We start from the raw sequence: 27,108 nt of genomic DNA, 5'->3' as shown, positions 1-27,108 counted from the left end.
CGATGTTAATTGAATTCAGCTTCGTTTATGTCCAAAGATCCAAAGGAAATCTCCCGAATGCAGCCACCAAAAATAAATCCCGTGGATCAAACTTCCCTGCGAATCCCAGATGTGATCCCGGCACCTCTGAGGATCCACGGGATCCTGGATCTCCCGTGCACTCACCTTCGACCCAGCCGCGCTGGCAGCGCTGTTGGAGGGTGGAAAAATTGGGAATATCCTGAATTCCTCTGGGAAAAGGCACCGGGAACAGTCTGGTGCTCCCATCAGGATTGGCGCCACGTACATGGAAACCAAAAGGCTTAATTGGGAAAAGATTTAATGAACCCAGCAGATTTAATTAAAGGAAAGGCAACATTTGGCATCTAAGACCATTCCCCATCCAGGGCTCGGGAAAATCGACCAAAATCCAAGGAAAGAGCGGAGGGGGTGGGGGATAAAAACCTTTTTCCCATGGAACAAGCGACAGGATGAGCAGAACCGGCCCCAGGTTGTGCTGGGGAGGTTTACACCGGATTTTGGGAATTATTCCGTCACTGACAGGGTTAGGAAGTGCTGGGGGAGGTGGCGAAGCCGTCGTTCCTGGGGGTATCCCAAGGTGTCGGTGATCCTGAGGGATCTGCTCCCCGGTGGGCTCCGTGGATTTCGGTTACCGGTTGGATTCGATGGACTTAAAGGTCTTTTCCAACACCAAAATCCGGGGATTTGATGGTTCCAGAACATGCGCGTCGCTGCCGGAGCCTGTTGACTTGAGGATCCGCTCCAGGAGGATCCCGGCAGCACCTGGAATGTCTGGGAACGCCGGAAAAAGAGCTCGGTGCCGCAGGAGAGGCCAGCGCAGGGCAGAGCCCGGCTGCCAAATGTGGGATTTTCATGGAATTCTGCAACAGCAGCTCCACCGTGGAGGTGGATACCAACCCCCAACCGGTGCCGGGCTGGGAAAAATGCCCGTGGGGAGGGGGCCATCCCGAGGGGGGGTGGGATGTGGGCAGGTTTGATGGGAAAACTGGCTGTAATTACTGGGGGACACACATAATCCTGTGTTCCTCTTGTCTTCCCATCACCGCTCCTCTCGATCCCCCCACTCCCCTCTACAGAATTTCCAGGAATGAATCTGCCCCTGCTCCATTTTCCAAGCCTGGAATTTTCCCCAAATTCTGAAAAAAACCCAAAACCCCCAAACATCACGGCAGATCTACCCATCAGGCAGGTGAAATCAGAATTGAAATTGGGAAAAACATCAGCGAATCCCTTCCCAGATCCAATCAACTATATGGGAGGGGGAAAAACAAAAAGTGGGGGAAAAAAAATTTGGGAAAACTTTTGAGGTCCCTCAAAGGTCCCCCTGGATCGGTGTCGTCGTGGTTTGGAGCCGGGATCTTCCCCTGCGGCCGATGCCAGGCGCCGGCTCTGCAGGTCTCACCACACACGGGATGGTCTGATCCTGCCACCCTGGGAAATCCCAGGAAATCCCAGGAAATCCCGGGCTCTGCTCACGCTCCCGAACCGCGTGGCTGGTCCCGCGCTCAGCTGGAGCAATGGAGGGGGGGGTCCCTGCGGCACTGGGAGGATCCCACCGGAGCCGGCTCCATCCCTGCGGCCGCAGCAGCCGGAATCATCGGGCGACGGGTGCGTCGGCGTCCACGTTGTTGAGGAGGAAAAGTTCGGGATGGGCGGCAAATCCCAGGTGGCGCTGGAAGAGGCGAAGGACACGAGTTAGAGCTGGGAAAAGCTGGAGCCGGGCGGGTTTAACGAGGAGCTGAGGTTTAACGAAGCCCGAGCCGAGCAGGATTAACGAAGCCCAAGCTGAGCTCCCCGGCCCTATCCCACTCCCCGGCCCTTTTCCACCTGCGGGACCCGAAGCTTTGGCGTTTCCCGGTTTTCCATCCTTCGGCTGTGGCGCCGCGGCAGCGTTAAAGCAACTTTTCCACGCGATGGTGAAATAAATCAGTATTTCAGCTCACCTGAAAGCGGGGGAAGGGGTTAACGGCGCTTAATTAATCCACAGGGAGCATCCCCATCACCACAGCACCAGCTTGTGCCACGCCTTCGTTAATTAGGGGTTATTAAGCAGACAGAGCTCGATGCAGCACAATTATTTCTATTTATTAATGAATCAACCCCCTGGAAGGGCTCCACCCAGGGCGACGCTCCAGAATAGCCGCGCGTTCTGCGGAGCATCCCCTCCGTTCGTTTCAATTAATTCCCTTCTTAATGTGAATTAGATTTCGGGTGCAGACGAGCCCGACCTGATGACACGGGTTGGTTAATTAAGAGAACAAGGTGGTCGTCCGTCTCCTGGGGACATCCCGCTGCGATTCCAGGTGGCGGAGCAGGGACTTATGGCGTTCCTCACCGGAGAGACACTGGCACCGCCGGGCTCGTGCCTCCCGGAGCATCGCGGCTTCCGAATTCCTGCCATCACCACCAGCCATGCCAGGAGAAGGACCCCGAGCACCCGCAGCGCCCAGCTCCTTCCCACGGGAGCGGGGAACCAACGGTGATTTCTGGTCCTGAATTTCCGAAGCTGGAAGGAGGCAGGAGGCACTTTCCCGGAATATTTTGGAGCACGAGGGACAACGAGCTCATCCCTCCGACCTCCCACAGCTTTCTAAAATAAAAAGCTCCACACCGACGCGTGGTGCTGCTGCGGCTAAAGGAAAAGCTCTGGGGAAATCCGGAAAAAATGTTTTTATTTCCAGGATAGGGAATAGTTTGGCCAAGGAGGAAACAGCAGCCACGCAGCGCCGGGGTGTTAAAGCTGGTGACGAGCCAGCGGGGCAGGATGTGTGCGCCGGGTCGGAGCCGTCGGGCATCTCCTCGGCAGGTACCGGCAGCGACGCGAGCGGCGCCCCCAAAAAACAGACCCTGGGAGCCAGGTGGGAAAAGTCTCATTATCCGGCTTTTAATTGCAATGGTCGTTTGTACAGAGGGGCTCGAGGGCAGATCCGGGGCGGGGAGGGAAAAATAAATCCAGCGCCACGAGGAGCAGAGGGATGAGAACGGGACCCCAGGGGCAGAGGAAGGAGAACTGGATCCCAAGGGGCAGAGGGATGAGAACTGGATCCCAAGGGGCAGAGGGATGAGAACTGGATCCCAGGGGCAGAGGAAGGAGAACTGGATCCCAAGGGGCAGAGGGATGAGAACTGGATCCCAAGGGGCAGAGGGATGAGAACTGGATCCCAGGGGCAGAGGGATGAGAACTGGATCCCAGGGGCAGAGGAAGGAGAACTGGATCCCAAGGGGCAGAGGGATGAGAACTGGATCCCAAGGGCAGAGGGATGAGAACTGGATCCCAGGGGCAGAGGGATGAGAACTAGATCTGAAGGGCAGAGGGATGAGAACTGGATCCCAGGGGCAGAGGAAGGAGAACTAGATCTGAAGGGCGGAGGGATGAGAACTGGATCCCAGGGGTAGAGGGATGAGAACTGGATCCCAGGGGCAGAGGAATGAGAACTAGATCTGAAGGGCGGAGGGATGAGAACTGGATCCCAGGGGTAGAGGGATGAGAACTGGATCCCAAGGGGCAGAGGGATGAGAACTGGATCCCAGGGGCAGAGGGATGAGAACTGGATCCCAAGGGGCAGAGGGATGAGAACTGGATCCCAAGGGCAGAGGGATGAGAACTGGATCCCAAGGGGCAGAGGGATGAGAAGTGGATCCCAAGGGCAGAGGGATGAGAAGTGGATCCCAGGGGCAGAGGGATGAGAACTGGATCCGAAGGGCAGAGGAAGGAGAACTGGATCCCAGGGGCAGAGGGATGAGAACTGGATCCCAAGGGGCAGAGGGATGAGAACTGGATCCCAGGGGCAGAGGGATGAGAACTGGATCCCAGGGGCAGAGGAAGGAGAACTGGATCCCAGGGGCAGAGGGATGAAAACTGGATCCCAGGGGCAGAGGAAGGAGAACTGGATCCCAAGGGGCAGAGGAAGGAGAACTGGATCCCAGGGGCAGAGGGATGAGAACTGGATCCCAAGGGGTAGAGGGATGAGAACTGCATCCGAAGGGCAGAGGGATGAGAAGTGGATCCCAGGGGCAGAGGGATGAGAACTGGATCCCAGGGGCAGAGGAAGGAGAACTGGATCCCAAGGGGCAGAGGGATGAGAACTGGATCCCAAGGGGCAGAGGGATGAGAACTGGATCCCAGGGGCAGAGGGATGAGAACTGGATCCCAGGGGCAGAGGAAGGAGAACTGGATCCCAGGGGCAGAGGGATGAGAACTGGATCCGAAGGGCAGAGGAAGGAGAACTGGATCCCAAGGGGCAGAGGGATGAGAACTGGATCCCCAGGGGCAGAGGGATGAGAACTGGATCCCAGGGGCAGAGGGATGAGAACTGGATCCCAGGGGCAGAGGGATGAGAACTGGATCCCAAGGGGCAGAGGGATGAGAACTGGATCCCAAGGGGCAGAGGGATGAGAACTGGATCCCAGGGGCAGAGGGATGAGAACTGGATCCCAGGGGCAGAGGGATGAGAACTGGATCCCAGGGGCAGAGGGATGAGAACTGGATCCCAAGGGCAGAGGGATGAGAACTGGATCCCAAGGGGCAGAGGGATGAGAAGTGGATCCCAAGGGCAGAGGGATGAGAAGTGGATCCCAGGGGCAGAGGGATGAGAACTGGATCCCAGGGGCAGAGGAATGAGAACTAGATCTGAAGGGCGGAGGGATGAGAACTGGATCCCAGGGGGTAGAGGGATGAGAACTGGATCCCAGGGGCAGAGGAATGAGAACTAGATCTGAAGGGCGGAGGGATGAGAAGTGGATCCCAGGGGTAGAGGGATGAGAACTGGATCCCAGGGGCAGAGGGATGAGAACTGGATCCCAAGGGGCAGAGGGATGAGAACTGGATCCCAAGGGCAGAGGGATGAGAACTGGATCCCAAGGGCAGAGGGATGAGAACTGGATCCCAAGGGGCAGAGGGATGAGAAGTGGATCCCAAGGGCAGAGGGATGAGAAGTGGATCCCAGGGGCAGAGGGATGAGAACTGGATCCGAAGGGCAGAGGAAGGAGAACTGGATCCCAGGGGCAGAGGGATGAGAACTGGATCCCAAGGGGCAGAGGGATGAGAACTGGATCCCAGGGGCAGAGGGATGAGAACTGGATCCCAGGGGCAGAGGAAGGAGAACTGGATCCCAGGGGCAGAGGGATGAAAACTGGATCCCAGGGGCAGAGGAAGGAGAACTGGATCCCAAGGGGCAGAGGAAGGAGAACTGGATCCCAGGGGCAGAGGGATGAGAACTGGATCCCAAGGGGCAGAGGGATGAGAACTGCATCCGAAGGGCAGAGGGATGAGAACTGGATCCCAGGGGCAGAGGGATGAGAACTGGATCCCAGGGGCAGAGGAAGGAGAACTGGATCCCAAGGGGCAGAGGGATGAGAACTGGATCCCAAGGGGCAGAGGGATGAGAACTGGATCCCAGGGGCAGAGGGATGAGAACTGGATCCCAGGGGCAGAGGAAGGAGAACTGGATCCCAGGGGCAGAGGGATGAGAACTGGATCCGAAGGGCAGAGGAAGGAGAACTGGATCCCAAGGGGCAGAGGGATGAGAACTGGATCCCCAGGGGCAGAGGGATGAGAACTGGATCCCAGGGGCAGAGGGATGAGAACTGGATCCCAGGGGCAGAGGGATGAGAACTGGATCCCAAGGGGCAGAGGGATGAGAACTGGATCCCAAGGGGCAGAGGGATGAGAACTGGATCCCAGGGGCAGAGGGATGAGAACTGGATCCCAGGGGCAGAGGGATGAGAACTGGATCCCAGGGGCAGAGGGATGAGAACTGGATCCCAGGGGCAGGAGAACTGGATCCGGAGGCGCTGCCCCCTCCAGAGGTGTCACCACGGCCGAGCAGCCGGGATCCCCTCCGGCACCTCAAATCCCAAATCTCAGCACCGGGAAGATCGGTGGGATCGGTCCAGCGGGATCCCCCAGCATTTCCCACCGGCCGCGCACACACCGGCTTTTTCCACGCGGGAACAGGTGTAAAACCTGGGAGCGTCGCGCGGCCGGGCCCCCCCCGCTGGAATTGTTGCGTTTGATCGTTTGGAGCCCGGGGATGCTGGGGGTGGGCGCTGCCGCCCGCGGGGGCGAGCGAGCCGAGCTCAGCTGCTTGGGAAGGGCGGGAATCGCCTCACGGATCCTGCCCGGCATTAAACCGGAATTTTTCTGCCGAACTTTCTGAGTTTTGTCACCTGCACCTGGGTGGGCACGAGGGAATTCCCAAGAAATTCCCCCCCCCCGAGCGAAGCCCGGAGCCTGCGGGTCGTCCCTCTCCCGGGCTCCCAATGCCGCAGGGAGAGCGACTCCCTGGCCGGCACGGCCCCACCGCGGAGGACGGCGATGGATTTCCCGGGAAAACCTCGTGAACGATGAGGCTGGAGCCCACTGAGGACCCCCGGCTCTCCCACCCCAACCCCCGGCCCGGGCGCTGCGCCGGAGGGGGACTGCGATGCGCCAACGGGAGCAGAGCCCGATGCGGCGCCAGCACAGCCGGTGCTGAGCCCCCACTGCGGGCATGAACCAGCCGGACTCGGTCCGGAATCCACTGGGAATCTCCCGGCCATCCCACCCCGATCCACAAACTCAGTTTGGTGCGTCAAACCCCTTGGCGGAGCCGCGGCTGAGCACGCCCCGGACGGCTCCGGCTTCCAGCGGCTCCGGGAGGGGGAACCTGGGACCCCCCGGCCCAGCCCCCGACACCCCGGTTCTCATCACCCGAAAAGCGCCGCGGGACCCCGACACCCACCAGGGCCGGGAGAAGCGTCGGACCTTTTTTAATGGCAGCAGCAAAACGTACCGGTGGCTACATCAGTCGCCTTCCAGGTGAAGGCATCTCCCAGAGAGATAATTAAAACTCATTAAGGGCTAACGAGGAGGGCCACGAGGTTTTGTAGTGAATTTAAAAGATCGGTAAATAAAACCGATCCCCCAGGAGAAGCCTCTTGGCATTCCCGGCCATCCCGAGCCACGCGCTGCGGGGGGTGTGGGAAGCAAAGTGTTTCCGTGAATCACATAAAATGGGAATAAATCCAGAAATCCATAAATACCCACGAACATCGCGCCCCGTTTCCTTTGCTGAGCACCAAAATCACGTGCCGGGGCCGGGGGGGGGGTAAAGGACCCAAAGGACGATCCTGCCGCTGCGGTGTTGCGGCTTCACATCTCCCTGGCGGGGTGGGGGGGGGAGGGGGATCCACGCGGAATCGCGAGGATTTTCAAGTAAAAAAAATGAAAAAATGAGATGAGGCACGGCGGCAGCAGGGGAGGGAGGTCTGGATGTAGTGTCACCGCGCCGTGCCGGAGCAGCGTTGGGAATTCCCTAGCTTATTTTTCCGGATTTTCCAGTTTAAGCAACCGAGGAGCAACTACCCGGAGCAACTACCCGGAGCAACTACCTGGAGCAACTACCTGGAGCAACTACCTGGAGCAACTACCCGGAGCCTCAGTGTTTTTGCTACGTGGATGAAATCGCGGAAGGATGGAGCATCCCGGTTTTAGTGTAAAGACGGGAGGAAGCTGGAGGCGGAGGCCACCCGGGACACGGAGCTTCTCCGTGCCGCTTCCCTCCGCATCCCTGTCTGGAAAACGGGAAAGGCATCGCCCCACCCCCACCCCCCACCCCCCCCCGCGGCGTGGTTCGAGGTGCTCAGCAAAGCAAACGGCCGCATTGGACCATCGCAGCAGCGAGACCCTTCCCCAAAACGTACATCCCAGGGGCTGTTGGTTTTGGTTTTTTCCCGGTTTTCCAGGCGCGTGTCCCAGGGGAGTGCCCTGGCTCCGAGGGCTACTCGCTGAGTACGGCCGCCGCCGCTACTTAGCGGAGTGGGAAGGTGACTCCTCCGTCAGCAGGGTCCGGGTGACGCTTACCGTTTTCCCGCAGGCCAGGCAGGAGGCTCCCAGGGCGACCAGGCACAGCCAGCTCTGCAAGCAGGAACAGGCGCCCAGATCAGGGATCCCGCGGGATCGCGCAGGGAGACGGGGAGGGGTGATCCACCGAGGGGGGAGGGGGGCGCCCGGGGGGGGGAGGGATTGGCAGGGTGGTGGCACCTCAGGAGTCCTGGGTGACCATGTGGTGGTTGGTGACCAGTGGGGGTCCCTCAGGGTCTCTACTGGGACCAGTATGGCTGAACAGCTTTACTGGGGACACAGGGGATGGAGTGCGCCCGCGGGATGTTTGTGGATGACACGGAGCTGGGGGGGGTGGTACCCTGGGGGGAAGGGGACCATCCAGGGGGACCATGAGAGGCCGGGGGGCATCATGTGCCAGGTGCAAGGTCCTGCACTGGGGTGGGGGGGACCCCCAGGGCGGGCACCGGCCGAGCGACGACGGATCGCCGCCCTGCGGAGAAGGACCTAGGGGTGACCCCGGCAGCGGGCGCTGGCCACCCAGAAAGCCAACTGTCCCCTGGAGCGCATTGCCGGGGGCGAGGGAGGGGGCTCTGCCCCGCTGAGACCCCCCCTGCAGCGCTGCCTCCCCCTCTGGGCACCCCCGGCAGAAGGACGGGGACCTGCTGGAGCTGGTCCAGAGGCCACAGGGATGCTCGGAGGGCTGCAGCCCCCCTGCTGTGAGGGGAGCTGGGGGGGGTTCAGCCTGGAGAAGGCACCGGGGAGACCTTCTGGAGGCTTCCAGTGCCTGAAGGGGCTGGCAAGAAAGCTGGGGAGGGGCTTCTTACGGGGGTAGGGGGTGACAGGGCAAGGGGGGTGGCTTTAAACTGCAAGAGGGGAGATGTAGAGCAGCTGTTGGGAAGAAATTCTTTACTGTGGGGGCGGCGAGGCGCTGGCACTGGGGAGCTGTGGGTGCCCCAGCCCTGGAAGGGTCCAAGGCCAGGTTGGACGGGGCTGGGAGCACCCTGGGCTGGTGGTGGGGGGGTCCCCCTGGCAGGGGGTTGGAACTGGGTGGTCTTTAAGGTCCCTTCCAACCCAAACCCTTCCGTGACTCCACGCTCATCCCACCCCTGGCAATACGCGGGCACGGCCAGAGGAACCTGCGTTATTCCAAGGTCTCCGTCAACCTTCCACCTGCTGCCACGTTAAACCGAGGCGGTTTTGGGGAAGAGCGAGCGAGGGAGGGTCAGAACCGCGGGGGAAGGGCTGCGTGGGTGGGCAGGCACGGGACAAAACCGCTTCCCACGCAAATGCGGCCACAAAAGCCTCAACTTCCACATCTGACCCTGCTGGTGACTCCCAGGGCTCTGAAACCTGACAGTCTTGATAGAACATCAAGAACCGTCGGTCTTGATAGAACATCAAGAACCGTCGGTCTTGATAGAAGAACAAGAAAAAACCCAAAATTCCTCCAGCTCATCCCACCTGCCGGGAGCCTGGGCATGACCCGGACTTACCAGATAGGCCACGAAGGACAGGTAGACCACGCTGAGAACCGCAGCGCCCACGTACAGAGCCATGTGGTTCAAGGACATGACGTAGGCCACCACGAAGTACATGTTGATGCTGCAGATCAGGAGGATCAGGAGGCCACCGCCGACCTTCCAGAACCTACCAGTTAAACCAGAGCGGAACAGGGTGAGGCGGAGGGACTCTAGGTCCTCCTAGACCTAGATGGTCCCCCCCTAGATGGGGGGGAGATGCTCTAGGTCCAGGTGAGGAGGTGAGGAGAGGACTGAAACACGTGCCCCGAGGCGAGCCACACGCCATCTCCTGCTCAGAAGCGATTCCCTTGGCACTTACAATCCGTTGGCAAATTCGTTCATGACGCTGGGCAGGCTGGTGAACGTCAGGACCGGGATGAGGGCGAACGGCAGCTGGAAGAAGCAGGAAAAAAAAAAAAAAAAGTGGGAATTGCTGTGATGGTACGGGCAGGGAGGGACACCCGAGGCTCGCTCACACCCACCGCCTTGCCCCAAAGCTGCTCGTAAAATGAGTCCAAGTTTTCCCCCTGGAAATTTCTGAATTTCTGAAATTGCCAGAGGAATTCTGAAATTTCCAAAAGGAATTTTGGAGCCCGACTGATCCTCTCCACCCCCCACAGCCCATCAGCGTTTCCCGACAGCAACTCGCTCCACTCAGCTGCTCCTGCAAACCCCGAGAATCACGGAATCGCTGAGGTTGGAAAAGACCCTGAAGACCATCAGGTCCAACCGCTCATCCCCATGGAATCGCTGAGGTTGGGAAAGACCCTGAAGACCATCAGGTCCAACCGCTCATCCCCATGGAATCGCTGAGGTTGGGAAAGACCCTGAAGACCATCAGGTCCAACCGCTCATCCCCATGGAATCGCTGAGGTTGGGAAAGACCCTGAAGACCATCAGGTCCAACCACTCACCCCAGGCTGCCCAGCCCACGCTAAACCCTGTCCCCAAGCGTCCTTGGAGACTTGGGCACCAGAAGCCGAAATATCCAGCGCCAGGTCCTTTTCCTGGGATCTGCCCCCCCCCCCCGGGTGCTGCTGCTCACCTGGAGGCTCATGAGAACATTTAGGAAGTCGTTCATGCCCGTCAGGTGCTCGACGTCCTGGAAGATGGCGACGAAGAGGGTGGGAGTGATGGCGATCGAGCGGGTCAGCAGCACCCGGGCAAAGCGGGACCACCGCAGGTTCAGGAAGCCCTGCCGGAAAAATCCCGAGGAGCTGCTGGGTGGGCACAGCCGGGAGGCTCCCAGGGGCTCAGGGCAGGATTGGAAACCTCAGGGAGTTTTATGGAGCGAGAGCCGCGTGTCCGAGGAAGGGGAATCATCAGGAGGAGCTTTGAAGGCTGGGGAATATGGGAAGAGGGACGCGGGCAGCCGCTGAGCGCTAATTACCTCCATAACGAACTGCCCCGAGTATGTCCCCGTCATCGTGGAGCTCTGGCCGGCTGCCAGGATGCCGATGGCCCAGATGTAGAGCGCGGCGGGGCCGAAGTAACAGCCCAGAACGACGCCCTGCCGGAGAGTCACCGTGTCACCCCCGCGGGGAAAGGGGACAGCGGGCGAATCCCCTCGTCACCAGCTCCGTCACGGGCACCGAGTGGGAAGGGAGGGAATAATCCATTGGAAGGAGAGGGAAAAGCATCCCCCGCGTCGGCAGCGGTTCAGGCAGCACCTCCCGGGCTGCAGCTTCAACCGAGCAGGCTCGGGATGGAAAATCTTTGTCCTGACCAAGCTGCTAAAAAGGGGGAGCAGCCAACGGGGGGGTCTGGGGTCAGCTCCGATGCACCCCCCTTAGCAAAGGGCTAATTCTGCTCAGCTCAAGGATCCCCGGGGATCTCCAGCTGGTTTTGGCGATCCTTTCACGGGTCGCCGCCTTTCCTACTCGCCGCTGGCCCAAACGAAGCAGCTCACTCACCCCCTTGTAGATATCCACCTGCAGCGTCTGGTTGTCACTGGGGAAGAGCGAGGAGTGGGGGCTGCTGGCGTTCCTGCAGACGTCGCTCTGCAACGGCAGCGAGGGGCAGGGGGGTGGGTTTGCTCAGTGAGGATGAGCAGAAAAGGCTGCACGGGGGGCAACCAGCGGGTGCTGGGGGTCCCAGGGTGCTGGCTGCCTCTTCAGACTGGTTTAAATGGAAATCGCCAGCACCCCTAGGCTTTTTTCCCCCTCTTTAGGCAGAGAATATCCTGAGCCAGGGGCAGGGACAAGGCCCGGAGCTGCCCCTCTGCCCACCCAGCCCCTGTTCTGCCCACCCAGCCCAGTTGTGCCCACCCAGCCCCCGTTCTGCCCACCCAGCCCCCGTTCTGCCCACCCAGCCCCAGTTCTGCCCACCCAGCCCCCGTTCTGCCCACCCAGCCCCAGTTCTGCCCACCCAGCCCCCGTTCTGCCCACCCAGCCCCCGTTCTGCCCACCCAGCCCAGTTCCGCCCACCCAGCCCAGTTCCGCCCACCCAGCCCAGTACTGCCCACCCAGCCCAGTTCCGCCCACCCAGCCCCTGTTCTGCCCACCCAGCCCCCGTTCTGCCCACCCAGCCCCAGTTCTGCCCACCCAGCCCCAATTCAGCGCCGCCGGTCCCCAGCCCCAGCTCACCACGTCCGCGTTGGTCTTTTCGAAGAAAGCCTCAGCGAAAACGGTCACGACGAAGATGTTAATGATGAAGGAGACGAAGAGGGCGATGCAGGACTCGATGAAGAAGTACTTGTTAGCTTCCTGGACTTCCCGCTTGTTCGCGCGGTTCACTTGCCGAGACTGAGCAGGGACGGTGACAACAGGAGGTGTCAGAAAGGGGAATTTGGGGCTGTGTGACTTACAGCTGTTAATTATATCGTGGTAAAGTGACGCCGGGCCACGGGCTGGAAGGAGAACGTGATGGAGGGAAGAAAAAGCCAACCCCCCCGTCTGCAGAACGAGTGATGGGTTTGCTCCATCCCCAGCGAAGGAAAAGCCGAATCCCTGAATTCCCAGCGCCTCCCAGCCCCCGGCATCCCCTTCCCGCACACGCTGCCCGCTGCAGCTGCTTACCTTGACCAAGGCGGAGTGCAGGTACATGTTGTGGGGCATGATCACGGCGCCCACGATGCCCACGGCTTGCTCCAGCTGCTCCGTGCCGCAGTTCTGGCAGTAGGGGATGAACAGCCCTTGCAGCAGCTTCTCCTGGCTGGGCTTTACCGTGATGTACTGGGCAGGGGGAGAAAAAAAAAAAGGGGGGGGTTGTGGCATGAGGTGCGCTGCAGCCACCTAGGCTGCCTGCTTGAAGGTGCTCGAAAGCCAAAACGTGGCAAATTTGGTAAAAACAAAACCACGGTGTGGCAACTGCCTGTTGTTGGATCAACCGGGGACGCTGTGCCAAAGCGTGTGCGCCCACCGGCACGCCGGGGGGGCAGCAGGCGACGGCCACACACTGCCAGCTTCAAATGTCCCGAATTTTAAGTGTCCAGCCCCGTGTCTCGGTGGCGTTTGGGCACAGGGGGGTGGGGGAGAGGGCACGGGTGGCCCAGGAGTGCCAGTGGGGACGCGGCCGGCAGGTACCTCGTAGCCAAACGTCAGAGCCATGATGGTGATCAGGAACCCGAAGAACGCCTCCAGCTTCCGCAAGCCTGCCAGACGAGCAAGGACCGTCAGCAAACTGAGAAAAGCTGAACCTCTGCTTTAGTTTCCCGAATCCAGAGGGAGAAATTACCGTATTTATCCAGGAAGAGAAAGACGAAGGTGTCCGCTATGGTGATGAGCACGCCGCCCCACAGCGGGATCCTGCGAGAGACACGCACGAGCAGACGTCACAAAACCCCTCGACCTCGTCCAGCAGCCACACCACCACCTCAGAGCCCCCAATTTATTTCTTTATTTCATTTTTAAAAAATTTTAATTTATATTTTTAAATTGAATTTTAATTAAAAAACTCTTTGGGGCTGGAATTGCCCCAGGGTTTGTTTGCAGCCTGAGATGACACACCGTTAAGTCGGTTTTTCACACAAAGAGCTCAGGCAAGAGCTCCCGCCCCGAATCCCGAGAGCAAATCCCATGGTGATGCCGAGAATTATAGGCGTGAGTGTGATTTTTAATAGCTACTTGGTATCAAAATGCAATTTCCAGTCCTGTTAGCGTTTCCAGACTTCCTGGCTGGAGAGGACATCTTTCTGGTAGCTCTTTATTAGGGATATAACATAAAAGCCCAATTTTGGGGCGTCTCAGCTCAAATAAAAGCCAGCCCAGTTTTGGGGTGTCTCAGTTACAGCTCAAATAAAAGCCAGCCCAATTTTGGGGCATCTCAGCTCCAGCTCAAATAAAAGCCAGCCCAATTTTGGGGCATCTCAGCTCCAGCTCAAATAAAAGCCAGCCCAATTTTGGGGCGTCTCAGTTATAGCTCAAATAAAAGCTAGCCCAATTTTGGGGCCTCAGCTCAAAAAAAAGCTAGCCCAATTTTGGGGCGTCTCCGCTCAAATAAAAGCCAGCCCAGTTTTGGGGCGTCTCAGTTACAGCTCAAATAAAAACCAGCACCCACAGTTTTCCTTCCGACTGAGGGATCCACAAGGGCCCGTCCAGCGGAGCTGAATCACCCCCTGCAACGAACTTATTTGGGAGGATTTAGCGGAAATAAACGAGGCTTTTTTTGGCACGCACGGCGGCGCTTTCTTAATTCTGGAGGGGAGCGCTCACTTCCTGCCGCTGACTTACTTCCCCATGGACAGGAGGTTAATAGCGATCGCGGAGCCGATGACTTCTTGCATATCGGATCCGATGATAGCCAGCTCGACCATCAGCCACAGGATAATCCGAGGAACCTCGAGGCAAAGAAACAGCCCATAAGGTCAAAAGGAGGGAAAAATCCAGTGGGAAGCACCGGAGGAGCATCCCGGGTCGCTCCCACAACCCGAATTCCTCGCCTCGATACGTTTCGCTCATTTTCGAGAGCGAAACCGGCTGTTTCCGCGTACCGAGGCGCTGGCGACGGGTGTCGTGTCAAGCAGCCACGTGTTGCACGGTCACGGCAATGACAAAGGCTCAGGAGGCAGATGAGAACCAAACCCGCGGGGTTGGGGACATCCCCAGCCCTTTCCCAAGGGACAAACATCACTCGGCCGCAGCCCAACGGTGACACCGAGCGATTTCGCAGACAAACCACCAAGGTTTTTCAAGCAGGGACACGCAAGAGCCGTGGAACTGCTCTGAAGTTTTCCCACTTTTCCCCCCAGGATCCCTTCAGCAGCAGCCCAGGGAAGCTGGAATTCTGGCTTTTCTTCCCGACTCCACGATTCCCCAGCAGCCGTCGGGACACACTGCCCACCCCCCTCTTTGTGCTGCCCTTGGAGGGTGAAGCCACCGCCGGGACCCGCCGGGACCCCCCCCATCTGCTCTGACAGCTCAGGTTCTTAACGAGCCCTTCGTTAAGAGGGCTGCAATTAAAATCTCCCTCTACATCTGCCTTTCCTCCAGCCGTGAGCGTAACCAGCAGAAATCGGCTTTCACCCTGCCGCGTCCCGGACAGTCCGGCAAGACGTGACGATGCAAATATATTTCCACGACTGGAACGCTTCTTCCCGAGATGGGATTGGCACCTCAGGGGCAGCAGGGACACCCCCACGTCCCCTGAGACCTGCCAGCCCCAGGCGAGGGACCCCCACCGCCCCAGACCCACGGGACCCCCCCAGAGCCCCCCAGAGCCCCCCAGCCCCGGGAGGTCACCCACCTTCTGGTACTGCCGGTTGCAGACCTCGGCGAGGTGCAGCCCCGTCACCACCCCCAGCCGCGCCGCCAGCCGCTGCAGGAGCAGCCCGATGACTGTCGCCAGCAGCAGCACCCACAGCAGCTGCGGGAGACACGGAGATGGGAGTGGGTGCGCTGGGGCAGCAAGAAGGGACGGCTGGCACGGGGTGCCGGCTCTCCTAGGACGCCCACGCCCCACGTGCACCGTTAGGAATCACCTGCTTTTAAAAATACACATTATTGACGTTCCAAGGGTATTTTATGTGTCTGGAGCCAGCACGGGAAGGATTTAAGTGCGTATTAAGCCAGGAGTCACAGCCGGAGAGGCTGTATAAGAGCCTCACTCTCCCCTTCTCCTTCTCAGAGGTGGTTTTTTATCTCAAGATTTTCTTAAGACTGTATTTTATTATTATTTATATTATTATATTATTTTTTATTTGTTATAATTTAAGACTATCTTAAAGTTTTACTGAATCTTTCTATAGTTTGTGTCTGTGAAACAGCTGGCTATGGGAGCATCTTGATTTTAAGGAGTTCGCCTCCATGTTAGAATGATGTCAGCACTTATTAACCAACGACGTCTGGACCGCTGTGCTGCTTGTTATCCGAGACTGCCACTTCAAGTCCTGATGCTATAGACCATAATACTCTTAGTCCTTACTCTCTAGACCACAGCCAGGGCGCCCAGGTTCCATTGTGTCTGGGATGAGTTATTGGACAGCTTGGCAAGGGTGATCTCCAGCCGTCCAACCTGGCAACAAAACTTACTTGTAAGGTGTCCTGAAGTGAACTCCCTTCGTTATAATACTAAAAATCTGCCCACGGGCCAAGCAGACCCTTGGCCAGGTGAAGACCCTTCCCCTACGCAAGCGTAATAACAGAAAAGGATGACACAGCAGATATTACAATTAAATGCAAATCACTAACCAATCATTGTAACTGGGAGTGTACAGCCTTGTAATTTTGTGTATAAATATAACGGTAGAATCCGCGCAGGTGTGCTTGGTGCTTGATCTGTGGCGATGCCACCGAGCACCCTGCGCTGCAAGAAAGGAGCGCCGCGCCCGCTGCTTCATGCTGCAGTGGGGCTAAGGGGTTTGATTCCCGATTTCGGTGACATTTCCAGCTCAGCAGCACCAGCAGCACCAGCAGCGCTAGCAGCACCAGCAGCACCAGCAGCACCAGCAGCGCTAGCAGCACCAAAGGCACCAGCACGAGCAGCACCAGCAGCGCTAGCAGCACCAGCAGCACCAGAGGCACCAGCACGAGCAGCACCAGCAGCTCAGCAGCACCAGCAGCCCCAGCGCCAGCAGCCCCAGCGCCAGCAGCCCCAGCGCCAGCAGCACCCACAGCACCAGCAGCACCAGCTGCACCAGCACCAGCAGCACCGGCAGCACTGGCAGAACCAGCACCAGTGGCATCAGCACCAGCAGCGCCAGCACCAGCAGCAGTGCTCCTGCCCTGACCTGCAGCCGGCGCCGCGGTTGGCCCAGCACCGAAATCCACAGGTTTCCACACTGACCTTAAAGCCCGCGACAGCCCCGGACTGTAAATCCGACTCGATGTTGCCCGGATCCAGGTAGGCGATGCTCATCAGAAAGCCCGGCCCCGTGAACGCCCAGAGCTTGCGGAAGCTAAAGCAGGAATGCTGTCGGAGGGGAGAGGACGGAAGCGTCAGAAGCCAGCCCTGCGGCACAGCCCCCTCCTCACGCAGGGGACACCGCGTCCCCACGGGCCACCGCAGCTACACTGCGGCCAAAATGGCAAAGACGGCCAGGGTTTGGGTTTCATTCCATCCCCGCCCTAGCAGGATGGTGCTGGTGAGATCAGCCTGGTCTTTAATCCCATCCTGAACCCTCCAGTGATCCCTGGTCCTCACCTAATGGGTTAAGGACCGGATTTTGGGACAGCCAAGGCCAGGCTGGAGTAAATTTGGGTGGGAGAGGCATCCTGCAGCTGGAAACACTGCCTCTTGCTTCACCAAAAGCAAAGAGGGCACCGACACCCCCCTCAAAGGGGACAATGCTCTTCACTCCCCTGATAAGGGAACAAAGAACCCAGGTTCTCCCCCATGGGGCTATAAAAAAAGACATTTCTCTGCTCTTTAGCCCAACTCCCGGCTCCAAGGAGACAAATCCTGGGCCAGGAATCATTAACTCTACAGCAAGCATGGGAGATTGCTCCACTCATCTCCCCCGGTTCCCCAATCCAGGCAAGAAGGGGAACCAGCACCCAGGGAATGACTCAGGGGAATACTGAGTGCTGAGAGATTTTTTCCCGTTGGATTTTGTGGTCAGGAGGGAGCGGAGGAGGGAGGAGAGCCCCGCTGCACTCACCGTTTCATCCTCGGGAATCGGGATCTTGCTGTCGAAGTAGGTGGTAAAAGGCTCCTCGGCGGCGGCCGGCGGCTGCAGCGGGTTCATGCTGCTGGAGATGGTGCTGAGCACGTCCCCGTGCTCCCCGGGCGCGTCCTCTGCGGGGACAGCGGAGTGGGGAAGGAAACAGTGAGTGAGGGTCCCTGGAAACACTGGCAAGACCCCCAGGCAGAGCAAAACGAGCCTGGGCTGCCCTCACAGCTAATGCTAATTGGGCTGTGAAAAGAAAATCAAATGAAAATAAGATACAAGCGCTGTAAATCCCCCCTCGGAGACCCCGCTGCCTTCCCCAGTGCTGCCTCTCCTCCGCTGACTCCTTTATTTATCCAGATTAATTGTAACAGAGCCAGCCCGGCGGCGGCACCGTAATGATTAAGTCACCGTAATGATTAACCGGGGCTGAAACGAGCCAGATCCGAGAGGGACCCGGGAGGGAGCGTTATCCCGGGCTCTCCCGGCCGGACAGCCAGCCGGTGAGCCGTTCGGCCCTGGAAGGACCCTGCTGCATCCCGTTTCTCCCCGGGACGCACAGCGGAGCACCTGTTTGGATCGGGAGCCTGCCTGAGGGTTTTCCCTTCTCCCCCGGCGCCGGCGGCGGAGCCAGCACAGCAGGATTTTCAGGACAGTTTGTAGAGTTGTGGGAAGGGCGCGCAGCAATGAAAACTTGCATGCCCACGGATTCCGCGTTCCAACGTGGGATATCCCCCCCGTGCCTCCCCTGCCCCCCTCCCCAGGCGAGCCCCCCACTCACCGCTGCTCCCCCTCTGTGGCATTTCCAGCGCCCAGCCCTTGTGCCAGCAGGATGAAACCCCAGGGCAGCTTTTACCATCCTGTCCCGCATTGCATCATCACAGCAAACTCCAGCTGACCCCTCCTCCTTTTCCCGGCCTCCCAAACACCTCCAGGGCTCCCTGCCCTGCCCACAGACCCCCTCACGGCACAGCAGACCCCCTCACATCATGGATTTAGGGCTACCCGTCTGTGTGTGCGGGAAGGAGGGATCAGCCGGCACAAGGGAGATTGTTCATCCCGGCTGAGCGAGCCCTGGGGGCTGGGAATGTGCTGGGTGATCCCAAAGCCTGAGGCTTAAAGGTGGGGAGGGGGCACAGGGGGCTGGGAATGTGCTGGGTGGTCCCAAAGCCTGAGGTTTTGTGGGGAGGGGGCACAGGGGGCTGGGAATGTGCTGGGTGGTCCCAAAGCCTGAGGTTTTGTGGGGAGGGGGCACAGGGAGCCTTTGGGGTGGGTTTTCCAGGGCAGAGGAATGAATTAAACGCAGGACGGGTGTATGAGAGCACACCCGCCGTGCCATGAGGCGAGTCTTACCGTAGGACGCCTTGTGATCCGTGTCGGAGTTCCCCATGCTGGGACCGTTCCCCTGGCCTGGAAACCGGTTTAGACTGGCCACGTTGGCTGCGGAGGAGAGAGGGGGAAAAAGCCCGTCAAGGTGGAGAATCAAAGCCAACACACGAGGCGACCGGACCGCCAGCCCCTGGCAGGGACAGGTTCACTGCCCTGGTCTTTTCCAACTTGAAAGAACCTGTTTTTCCCAGAGACCTGCCTGGAAATTCTGGTTGCAACAACACAAAGAAACAAGGGGGGGGGGGGGGGGGGGGGGAGAGTGGAGCACCAGGGCAAACGGACGAAGTGACACCAGCGGACGAAGTGACACCAGCGTTCGCAAGCAGCCGGGCTCAGGACGGTGCCTCTTGTGAAACTCCAGCCAGTGGAACGAGGATGGAATTTCCTTTATGTGTACAAATTACCCCACCCCCACCCCCCAGGCAGGATTAACACATCTCCACCACACCCTCCATGCGCATCCGAAGGGGGTTTTAAGGGCAGGAGGTAAACCTTGCCATCAGTGCTATTTGTCAACGTAATCCACGCGGAAAGGAACCAGGATCTGCTGCAGGGCTCGGGGCAGAGCTGGTCCGAGCCAAACCCCTCCGGGACAAGTCAAAATACCAACAGTATCGACGTTTGGGATGAAAAGCACTGAATCCCCCCCAAAGCCTGTTGTGTACGAACGGGAGATTTCCTTGTAACGTGCCAAGAGCGGCTCAGTGGGGACACAAAAGGAAAATGTTCGCCGGGAATTCACTGGAAATGGTTTGAACCCACTTTAGGTTTTCAAGGATGAATTCCCCGGTTCCATAACCAGCTCCAAAGGCGGTGGGTAACCAAGCTGGGCACCCTAAAATAATTCACAGAGGGTTAAAATAAGCCAGAGAGGGTTGAAATAGTCCAGAGAGGGTTAAAATCATCCAGAGATGGTTAAAATAATTCAGAGAGGGTTAAAATAGTCCAGAAAAGGTTAAAATAATTCAGAGAGGGTTAAAATAATTCAGAGAGGGTTAAAGTAACCCAGAAAAGGTTAAAGTAACCCAGCGAGGGTTAAAGTAACCCAGCGAGGGTTAAAGTAACCCAGCGAGGGTTAAAGTAACCCAGCAAGGGTTAAAGTAGTCCAGAAAAGGTTAAAATAATTCAGAGAGGGTTAAAATAATTCAGAGAGGGTTAAAATAATTCAGAGAGGGTTAAAATAATTCAGAGAGGGTTAAAATAATTCAGAGAGGGTTAAAATAATGGAGAGAGGGTTAAAATAATAATGGAGAGAGGGTTAAAATAATAATGGAGAGAGGGTTAAAATAATCCAGAAAAGGTTAAAATAATTCAGAGAGGGTTAAAATAGTTCAGAACAGGTTAAAATAATGGAGAGAGGGTTAAAATAATCCAGAAAAGGTTAAAATAACCCAGAGAGGATTAAAATCATCCAGAGAAGGTTAAAATCATCCAGAGAAGGTTAAAATAGTTCAGAGAGGGTTAAAATAATCCAGAAAAGGTTAAAATAACCCAGAGAGGCTTAAAATAACCCAGAAAAGGTTAAAGTAACCCAGAGAGGGTTAAAATCATCCAGAGAAGGTTAAAATAATCCAGAAAATGTCAAAATATTTCAGAGAGGGTTAAAATAATCCAGAACAGGTTAAAATAATCCAGACAAGGTTCCTGGATGCAGGGCTGCAGTCGTTCCTTATCTCCCCAAATATACCAAGACCGGCACCCGGATGGATGAAGCCCCGTTCCAGGAGCCCTCGCTCAGCACCACTGGCTGCTCACGCCGCAGGGAACCTGCAAGGAGCCTGGATGAGGCCGCAGGAGCATCCACCGCGGAGGTGTGGAGCGAGGTGACGGAGCGAGGTGACGGAGCGAGGAGGTTTTGCGGGATCTCCCATCCCGCTTTTTTGCCCGCTCCCCTGGCCGGGAGGCGAGCCAGCTCCTCTCCTCCGGGAGAGCAGGATGGCGGTGGGAGACCCCAGCCCCCCCAGCCTCACCGGGGCGGCGGGATGCAGCCGTGGCTCCCTGGGCACGACGCCGGGGGACGTGGGGCATCAGGTGCCACCACGGAGAGCTGGGACCACCGTGGTCTTAAACACATCGGCGTCCCGGAGAGCCCCTGCCCCTTCCAGGCTTCAACTGCCACCGAACCGCTCCGTGGACCCCGGCGCACGGAGGGGACAAGTGCCACCCATGGAGGGGACAAGTGCCACCCCGGTGCACGGAGGGGATGAGTGTCACCCACGGAGGGGACGAGTGTCACCCCGGCGCATGGAGAGGACAAGTGTCACCCACAGAGGGGACGAGTGTCACAACGCTGCACAGAGGGGATGAGTGTCACTCACAGAAGGGACGAGTGTCACCCCGGTGCACAGAGGGGATGAGTGCCACCCATGGAGGGAGCGAGTGTCACCCCGGTGCACAGAGGGGATGAGTGTCACCCACAGAAGGGACGAGTGTCACCCTGGTGCACGGAGGGGATGAGTGCCACCCACGGAGGGGACGAGTGTCACCCACGGAGGGGACGAGTGCCACCTCTCCAGCTTCTGCCTGAGGCTTCTCCCTCCCGCAATTCCCGCTTGGATGGTGACAACCTCAAGGCTGGAGCAAAGCTTTTCCCCATCACAGTGTCCTTTCGCGGCAGCTCCTTTTTAAAGCGCTGAGCCTAAGGGCTCTCCTGGAAAAAAAATTATCGATAACCCGCCTTTTCCCCAAATTCCAATTCCTTCAGGAGCAACAGCGCTTACCCCGGCGGCAAGTCCCGCGAAACGCTCGATTCATTAAGAAAGACGAAGAGGAAGAAGATCACACGGCGAATGTTCGTTACGGCGCCAGTCTGCCCTAATTATATCTCCTCGCCACCACATCGCAGCTGGGGCGGGAGCAGAATCGGTTCCCCTATCTCGGCCGGCAGCTGCCGAGCTCCCAACACGTTCCTTCAGCCCGACAAAGGGTTTTCCCAGGCGTGCGGGGCTGGAAATGCCACCCGGGGAGCCAGACCGGAATATTCCGCAGGCTCCCAGGCTGGCCGGGAAGCAGGGAGCTGGCAAGGGAAAGCTGGTGACACCGCGCCCCAGGGATGCTTCTGGCTCACCCTCTGCTTTTTCAAAAGAAAGGTGCTGGCGACACCCCGCCGCTGCTCTCAGCGCAAAGTAGAGGATGTGGAAATTGCAGGATAAAAATAAAAAAAAAGGTTGGGAGTTATCGCTCCTTCCACCCGCCGCCTCTGCGAACATCCTCAGCGCCAGGCGTGGGCTCGCCGGGCCACGTTCTGCCGTAACCATCGCTGGGTTTGCCTTTGCACACCATATTCAGGATGGCAGCCTTCCCAGCGGGAATATTCCTTGGAATAAGGGAAAACACCCCGAGCAGAATATTACAAGGTTGCTTTAATCAAAAGCGCAGACACTGGCACCGCTGTTGCGAACAAGGGGTCATTCTCCCATCATTTTTCCTTCCCACTGGTGACACCACGAGCCCCGGAGGCAGCCCAGCCCAGCCGGGGGAAGACGAGGAGGCCACGGCTCTTTGCTCATCCCCAGCGCGGAGACGCGGGGCTTTGGGAGCCGTCTCCCGCCGGGAGCGGTTCCTGCCATTGAGGTCCCTGCGTTTGATGTCCGGCTTTGAACTCTGGCCGGTTCCTGCGGGGCACATCGTGACCGTTAACGCTCTTCCAGCGGTTTTGGGGCCGACGTCTCGTTAGCTGCGTGGTTTCCTCATACGAGCACCCGAGCTCGGTGCTTCCAGCTCAGCTTCCCCGTGCGGCACGGGGCCAGCGCTGAGCACCACGTACCTCCCCGACCCAGTGCATCACCGCTCGCCATCCCAACAGGGGCAACTCCTTGCCGGCACAACCATGTTGCTTCCCTGCTTCCCAAACGCCCACGCCGCTCTGCCGGCATCTGCTCCGCCAGATCCCAGCCCTGGAAAACCTGGAGAACCTGGGGGTTCCTCCTCCCCCTCTCGCCCATGCTCCCGCTGATGAGCAGAGGTGATTAAAGCAGCCTGTGCCATCAGGTTTGCTCCCATCCCTGGTGTCCTCCCGCTGGGTGAAAGCTCATCCAGCTCCGAAATGGGTCGGACAAGCCCGGGAGATGGCCGGGATGCAGGAGGGCACCAAGCCCACTTGCTCACGCAAGCGTGGTCCCCTGGAAGAACATCGCATGACGCATTTATTTCTACGGAAGGAGAACAGCACCTGGCAAACCCCCTGGAAGCCAGGAGCGGCTCTCCTCCCCAGCCTGCTTGATCCGAAGGCGCCTGGAGCTGCTCCCCACCGCGCTCCTCTGCTTTTGGGAAGCGTGGAAAGGGGAGGGCTGGCGCCCACCTGAGCCTTCACCTATTTTCACAACGTGTAATAAATCAAACTGATTGAAAAGCTCCATTCTAGCAGCGGCTGGGAGGTTTGGGGATTAAACCCATCCTCTGAAAAACGTAAGGCAGCGGCTGGGACGGTGGGAATTTTGGTTAAGAAGCGGGGAAAAAAAAAAAGAGACGAGTGGTGAGGCTGAGCCGTGGGACCCCCACAGCAGGGTGGCGGGGCTGGGGGTCACCATATCGCCTGGGACACCCCAAACCTTGTCCCACACCAAGCACAGAGCCGTTCTCCAGCGCCGGCCGCAGCATCCCGCTCTCCCGACATCCCACACCAAGCACAGAGCCGTTCTCCAGCGCCGGCCGCAGCATCCCGCTCTCCCGACATCCCACACCAAGCACAGAGCCGTTCTCCAGCGCCGGCCGCAGCATCCCGCTCTCCCGACATCCCACACCAAGCACAGAGCCGTTCTTCACTGCCGGCTGCAGCATCCCGCTCTCCCGACATCCCACACCAAGCACAGAGCCGTTCTCCAGCGCCGGCCGCAGCATCCCGCTCTCCCGACATCCCACACCAAGCACAGAGCCATTCTCCAGCGCCGGCCGCAGCATCCCGCTCTCCCGACATCCCACACCAAGCACAGAGCCGTTCTCCAGCGCCGGCCGCAGCATCCCGCTCTCCCAACAAACTCCAGCGCTCCGGAGCTCGTTTGACAGCTCCCTCGGCTCATTTAAGGAGCTGCGCTCATCCCGGGAAAGCCCACAACACTTCTCCAAGGAAAACTCTGGCTTAGAGCCCCCTGGGATGCACCCCCGGCACCCCGGCCCAGCAGAACCACCATCGAGCTATGGCCGGGCTCCCTCACCCTCCTCCTCCTCCCCCAGGCTGGGCTGCAGCCGGGACGCGGGGCTGTGGCTCGGTGGGGGTGATGGGGGACAAAGCGCGGGGCCGGGGGGGCTCGGCTCCCGGGGGGGGGGCTGGGGGCCCCAAGCCCCCTGAGGAAAGTCGTTATGAACAGCGTTGAGGCCATGGGGGAGGTGGGGGGCAGCTGGGGCGGTTTCATCGCAACCCCCTGGTACCCCGAGAGATGGCAGGGCTGGCCTGGGGGGGGGTGGCAGGGGGGGACCCTGGGGGCTGCTGTCCCATGGGGGCTGCCATTCCTTTGGGGGCTGCCATCTCCTTGGGGGCTGCTGTCTCCTTGGGGGGCTGCTGTCCCTTTAAGGGGCTGCCATCTCCTTGGGGGGCTGCTGTCCCCTTTGGGGGGGCTGCTGTCCCTTTAAGGGGCTGCCATCCCTTGGGGGGCTGCTGTCCCCAGGCCGGCCAAGCCCCCCCCCGGCACAGGCCGCCCCCCCCCCGGCTTCGCCAGGTGAGGGGTCCCGCTCCTCTGAGGGACCCCCAGGGCCAGGGGACACCCCAAGGTCACGGAGCCACGGGGGTCCCCGAGCCCCAGCCACGGGGGCAGTGCGGGGAGCGGGGGGGCAGCGGCCCCATGGCGGCCCCGGCACAAAGCGCCCCTGGGACCCCCGGGATCCCCTCAGGGAGGGTCCTCGCCCCCTCCAGCCGTTACCCCAGGGGGGTGGCACCACCCCCCCCAGCACATCCAGCGATCACCGGGGGGGCTCCACCGCCATTCCCGGCCCCAGAGCCCCCCCTCAGCCCCCAGAGCCCCCCCCCAGCCCCGCCGCTCACCGCCTCCGCCGCCCCCGGCCGGCCCCGCCGCCGCCGCCGCCTCATGCCCCGGCCCCGCTCGGCCCCGCTCGGCCCCGCTCGGCCCCGCTCGGCCCCGCTCGGCCCCGCTCGGCCCCGCTCGGCCCCGCTCGGCCCCGCTCGGCCCCGCTCGGCCCCGCTCGGCCCCGCTCGGCCCCGCTCGGCCCCGCTCGGCCCGCCCCGTGACGCAGCTCGGTGCGACTGGGGACGCGCGACACGGGGCCGGGACAGGTCCCGCCGCAGGCCCCGGTATGGGGGGACACGGGGCCTGATGTGGGGGGAAAACCCCATTTGGGGGGGCCTGACCCTGGAATGGGGGGCACGGGGCCTGGTGTGGGGGGACTGAGCCCCTTGGGGGGGTCCGGGTCCCGGTGTGGGAGGCATGGGGGCCAGTGTGGGGGGACTGAGCCCCCTGGGGGGGTCTGGGCCCCGGTATGGTGGGACACGGGGCCTGATGTGGGGGGGTCCGGGTCCCGGTGTGGGGGTCTTTGGGCCCAATGTGGGGGGACTGAGCCCCTTGGGGGGTCCAGGCCCTGGTATGGGGGTACATGGGGCCCAGTGGGGGGGGGACCTGAGTCCCGTGGGGGCCCTGGGCCCCAGTATGGCAGCACACAGGGCCCATTTGGGGGGCTCCATGCCCTGCGCAGTCCCCGGCCGGGGGGACACCCCACCTGCAGTGCCCCCTCCTCGACCCGCAGCCAGGCCAGGCCCTGATCCTGCGCCCGGGCTCTCCCACAGCAGCTCCTCCCGCCCCGGAACACGGCTCCCTCGGAGCCAGGCTCCTCCGGGACCTCGCCAGCACTTTTCCCTCAAATTTCCCTCAAACCCTCAAATTTCTAGATTTTGGGCTGCCAGCAAATGGGTGCAGACACAAATTACACATTAATTATTTCTGAACACGGCTGTATTGCACAAAGAATGCTGCCTGTTTTGGGGGAGAACAGTCTTGATTTGGCTTTTGTTTAGTTTTCTGTCTGTTTTTTTCCCCTCCCCAGAGAGAAGCGCTGCTTTTTCACAGAATTCCTCTTACTCTGCACATTCCCTTGAAAACTTAGGATCATTTTTTTTGATGCAACCCCTTCCCAAGAACTAAACCAACTGATCGAATTGGTGAGACTCACCAGAAATGCGCCAGTCCGGGAAGCAGCGTGTGGCAGGAGCAGCACGGCATCGCTCCCAGCGGCACACGAGCGCTCCGTGCTCTTATCTCCACCATCCCAGCCTGGTAATTTGATGGTGGATCACCAAGAGCGCCCGTTTGGAAGCACAGCCTGACCGTGAGCAGAAGGGAGAGGGTGTGGGGATCCGGGCTAAGGGAGCAGGACAGCCTGACCCGCACAGGAGAAGCTGCTCATTAAAAAATCAAAGCCCTCTGCTGAGCAGAGCTGCCAGTGGTAGGGTAAGGCAGCTCCTCGCTTTCCCCATCCATGCAGGTTTTGCAACCTGCATTCCTTATTGTTTAAACACACAAAACGTCCCAGGATGTTGCCGAAACAACTGAATTCTGGAAAAGTGAGAGGAGAAATCCAGGAGATGGAAGATTCCACGGTTGGGGATTTAACGTTACCCCTGACCTGACAGCGTGGGCATTGGAGAGGGAAATTCCAACGGAACGGCAGCATCGCTCCCACATGGGAACGCGAGTGTGGCACCCGCACGTGCCCGGCCTCGCCGAAAGCACCTACAGGCACGAGAAACCTCGCGGGAGGTGGGCTGCCAACAGCTTTTAGCCTGAAGCTGGAAAATTTACATTATTCCCCAAATCCCAGGGTATTTTGGGGTGAGGGCGATGCCTCCCATCAGCCAGACCACCCTGCAGGGATGGCGTGAGCTTGCCGGGATCAGTGTTTGGGGTACTCACCCAGTTCACAGCTGGGCGAGCTCTGCTGGAGGGTGTATTTCTTGGGCATGGTGTTCCTGCTTCTTGCTGTCGGTGGTTTCTGGGAGCAGAGAGCCGGTCAGCCTTCCCCTATATAAGATGTCCCCACCCTTCCCTGCTGGCTCCCCTCCCTCCTTCCTCCACCCGCAGCACCCACGCGGATCCAGCGGTGCCGAGTTCCCCCGGGGGAGCTCGGGAGACAATTCAAAGTCTCCCGAAAACAACCGCATCTGCTTCAGCCTTATCGTTTATTAAAGAACGATAAACCCCGCTGAGTTAAGGGGGTTAATAGGACAGCTGAAGGCTTTGATGTACAGCCTTGTCCCGTCCCCGTGGCGGTGACAGCATCGCTTGCGGGGGGGAAGGTGGGTTCCACGCTGCCTGTGGCACTTTATCAACCCAGGAGGCTCAATTAAAAGTCTGCTTGATCGAGCA

The 27,108-nt window shown here is 59.3% G+C and overlaps 1 protein-coding gene and 1 long non-coding RNA gene across 8 annotated transcripts; one reads left to right on the top strand and one right to left on the bottom strand.

Annotated features, from left to right (window-relative positions):
- Nucleotides 1–302: 302 nt before the first annotated feature.
- Nucleotides 303–26,740, bottom strand: SLC11A2 (solute carrier family 11 member 2). 7 transcript variants are annotated; one of them, XM_055791928.1, is made up of 18 exons: nt 21,520–21,572; nt 21,367–21,449; nt 18,764–18,850; nt 17,402–17,538; nt 16,588–16,713; nt 15,049–15,168; nt 14,037–14,143; nt 13,042–13,112; nt 12,891–12,958; nt 12,384–12,539; nt 11,952–12,110; nt 11,280–11,366; nt 10,757–10,876; nt 10,412–10,561; nt 9,686–9,759; nt 9,340–9,493; nt 7,865–7,918; nt 303–1,693 (listed from the first exon to the last, which is right to left on the bottom strand). In XM_055791928.1, exons 3-18 carry the CDS (start codon nt 18,798–18,800, stop codon nt 1,616–1,618), a joined length of 1,698 nt encoding a protein of 565 aa, XP_055647903.1. In that variant the 5' UTR covers nt 18,801–18,850; nt 21,367–21,449; nt 21,520–21,572; the 3' UTR covers nt 303–1,615. The 7 variants fall into 7 exon arrangements, 6 of the variants coding, with proteins under 6 accessions (XP_055647903.1, XP_055647899.1, XP_055647904.1 ...); XM_055791924.1 differs by lacking the exons at nt 21,367–21,449; nt 21,520–21,572 and adding an exon at nt 26,656–26,740; XM_055791929.1 differs by lacking the exons at nt 21,367–21,449; nt 21,520–21,572 and adding an exon at nt 25,916–25,937.
- LOC129782858 (uncharacterized) lies at nt 24,927–27,108 on the top strand. The gene is made up of 2 exons (XR_008744973.1): nt 24,927–25,043; nt 25,790–27,108. It is a non-coding gene; the product is annotated as an uncharacterized LOC129782858 (long non-coding RNA).

Source organism: Falco peregrinus, chromosome 19 (assembly GCF_023634155.1).
Source record: "Falco peregrinus isolate bFalPer1 chromosome 19, bFalPer1.pri, whole genome shotgun sequence".
In the NCBI taxonomy this organism is placed as follows: domain Eukaryota; kingdom Metazoa; phylum Chordata; class Aves; order Falconiformes; family Falconidae; genus Falco; species Falco peregrinus.
This window is presented reverse-complemented; position numbering and strand designations above follow the sequence as displayed.

Bases quoted from the DNA above. Each gene is read 5' to 3' on its own strand.
- SLC11A2 (XM_055791924.1), bottom strand. From the start codon at position 26,704: ATGCCCAAGAAATACACCCTCCAGCAGAGCTCGCCCAGCTGTGAACTG. The intron at 12,540-12,890 runs GTACCTGCCGGC...CCCCCTGCCCAG, and splicing joins CTCTGACGTTTGGCTACGAG to TACATCACGGTAAAGCCCAG. The intron at 9,760-10,411 runs GTGAGCAGCAGC...TGCTTCTTCCAG, and splicing joins ATGTTCTCATGAGCCTCCAG to CTGCCGTTCGCCCTCATCCC.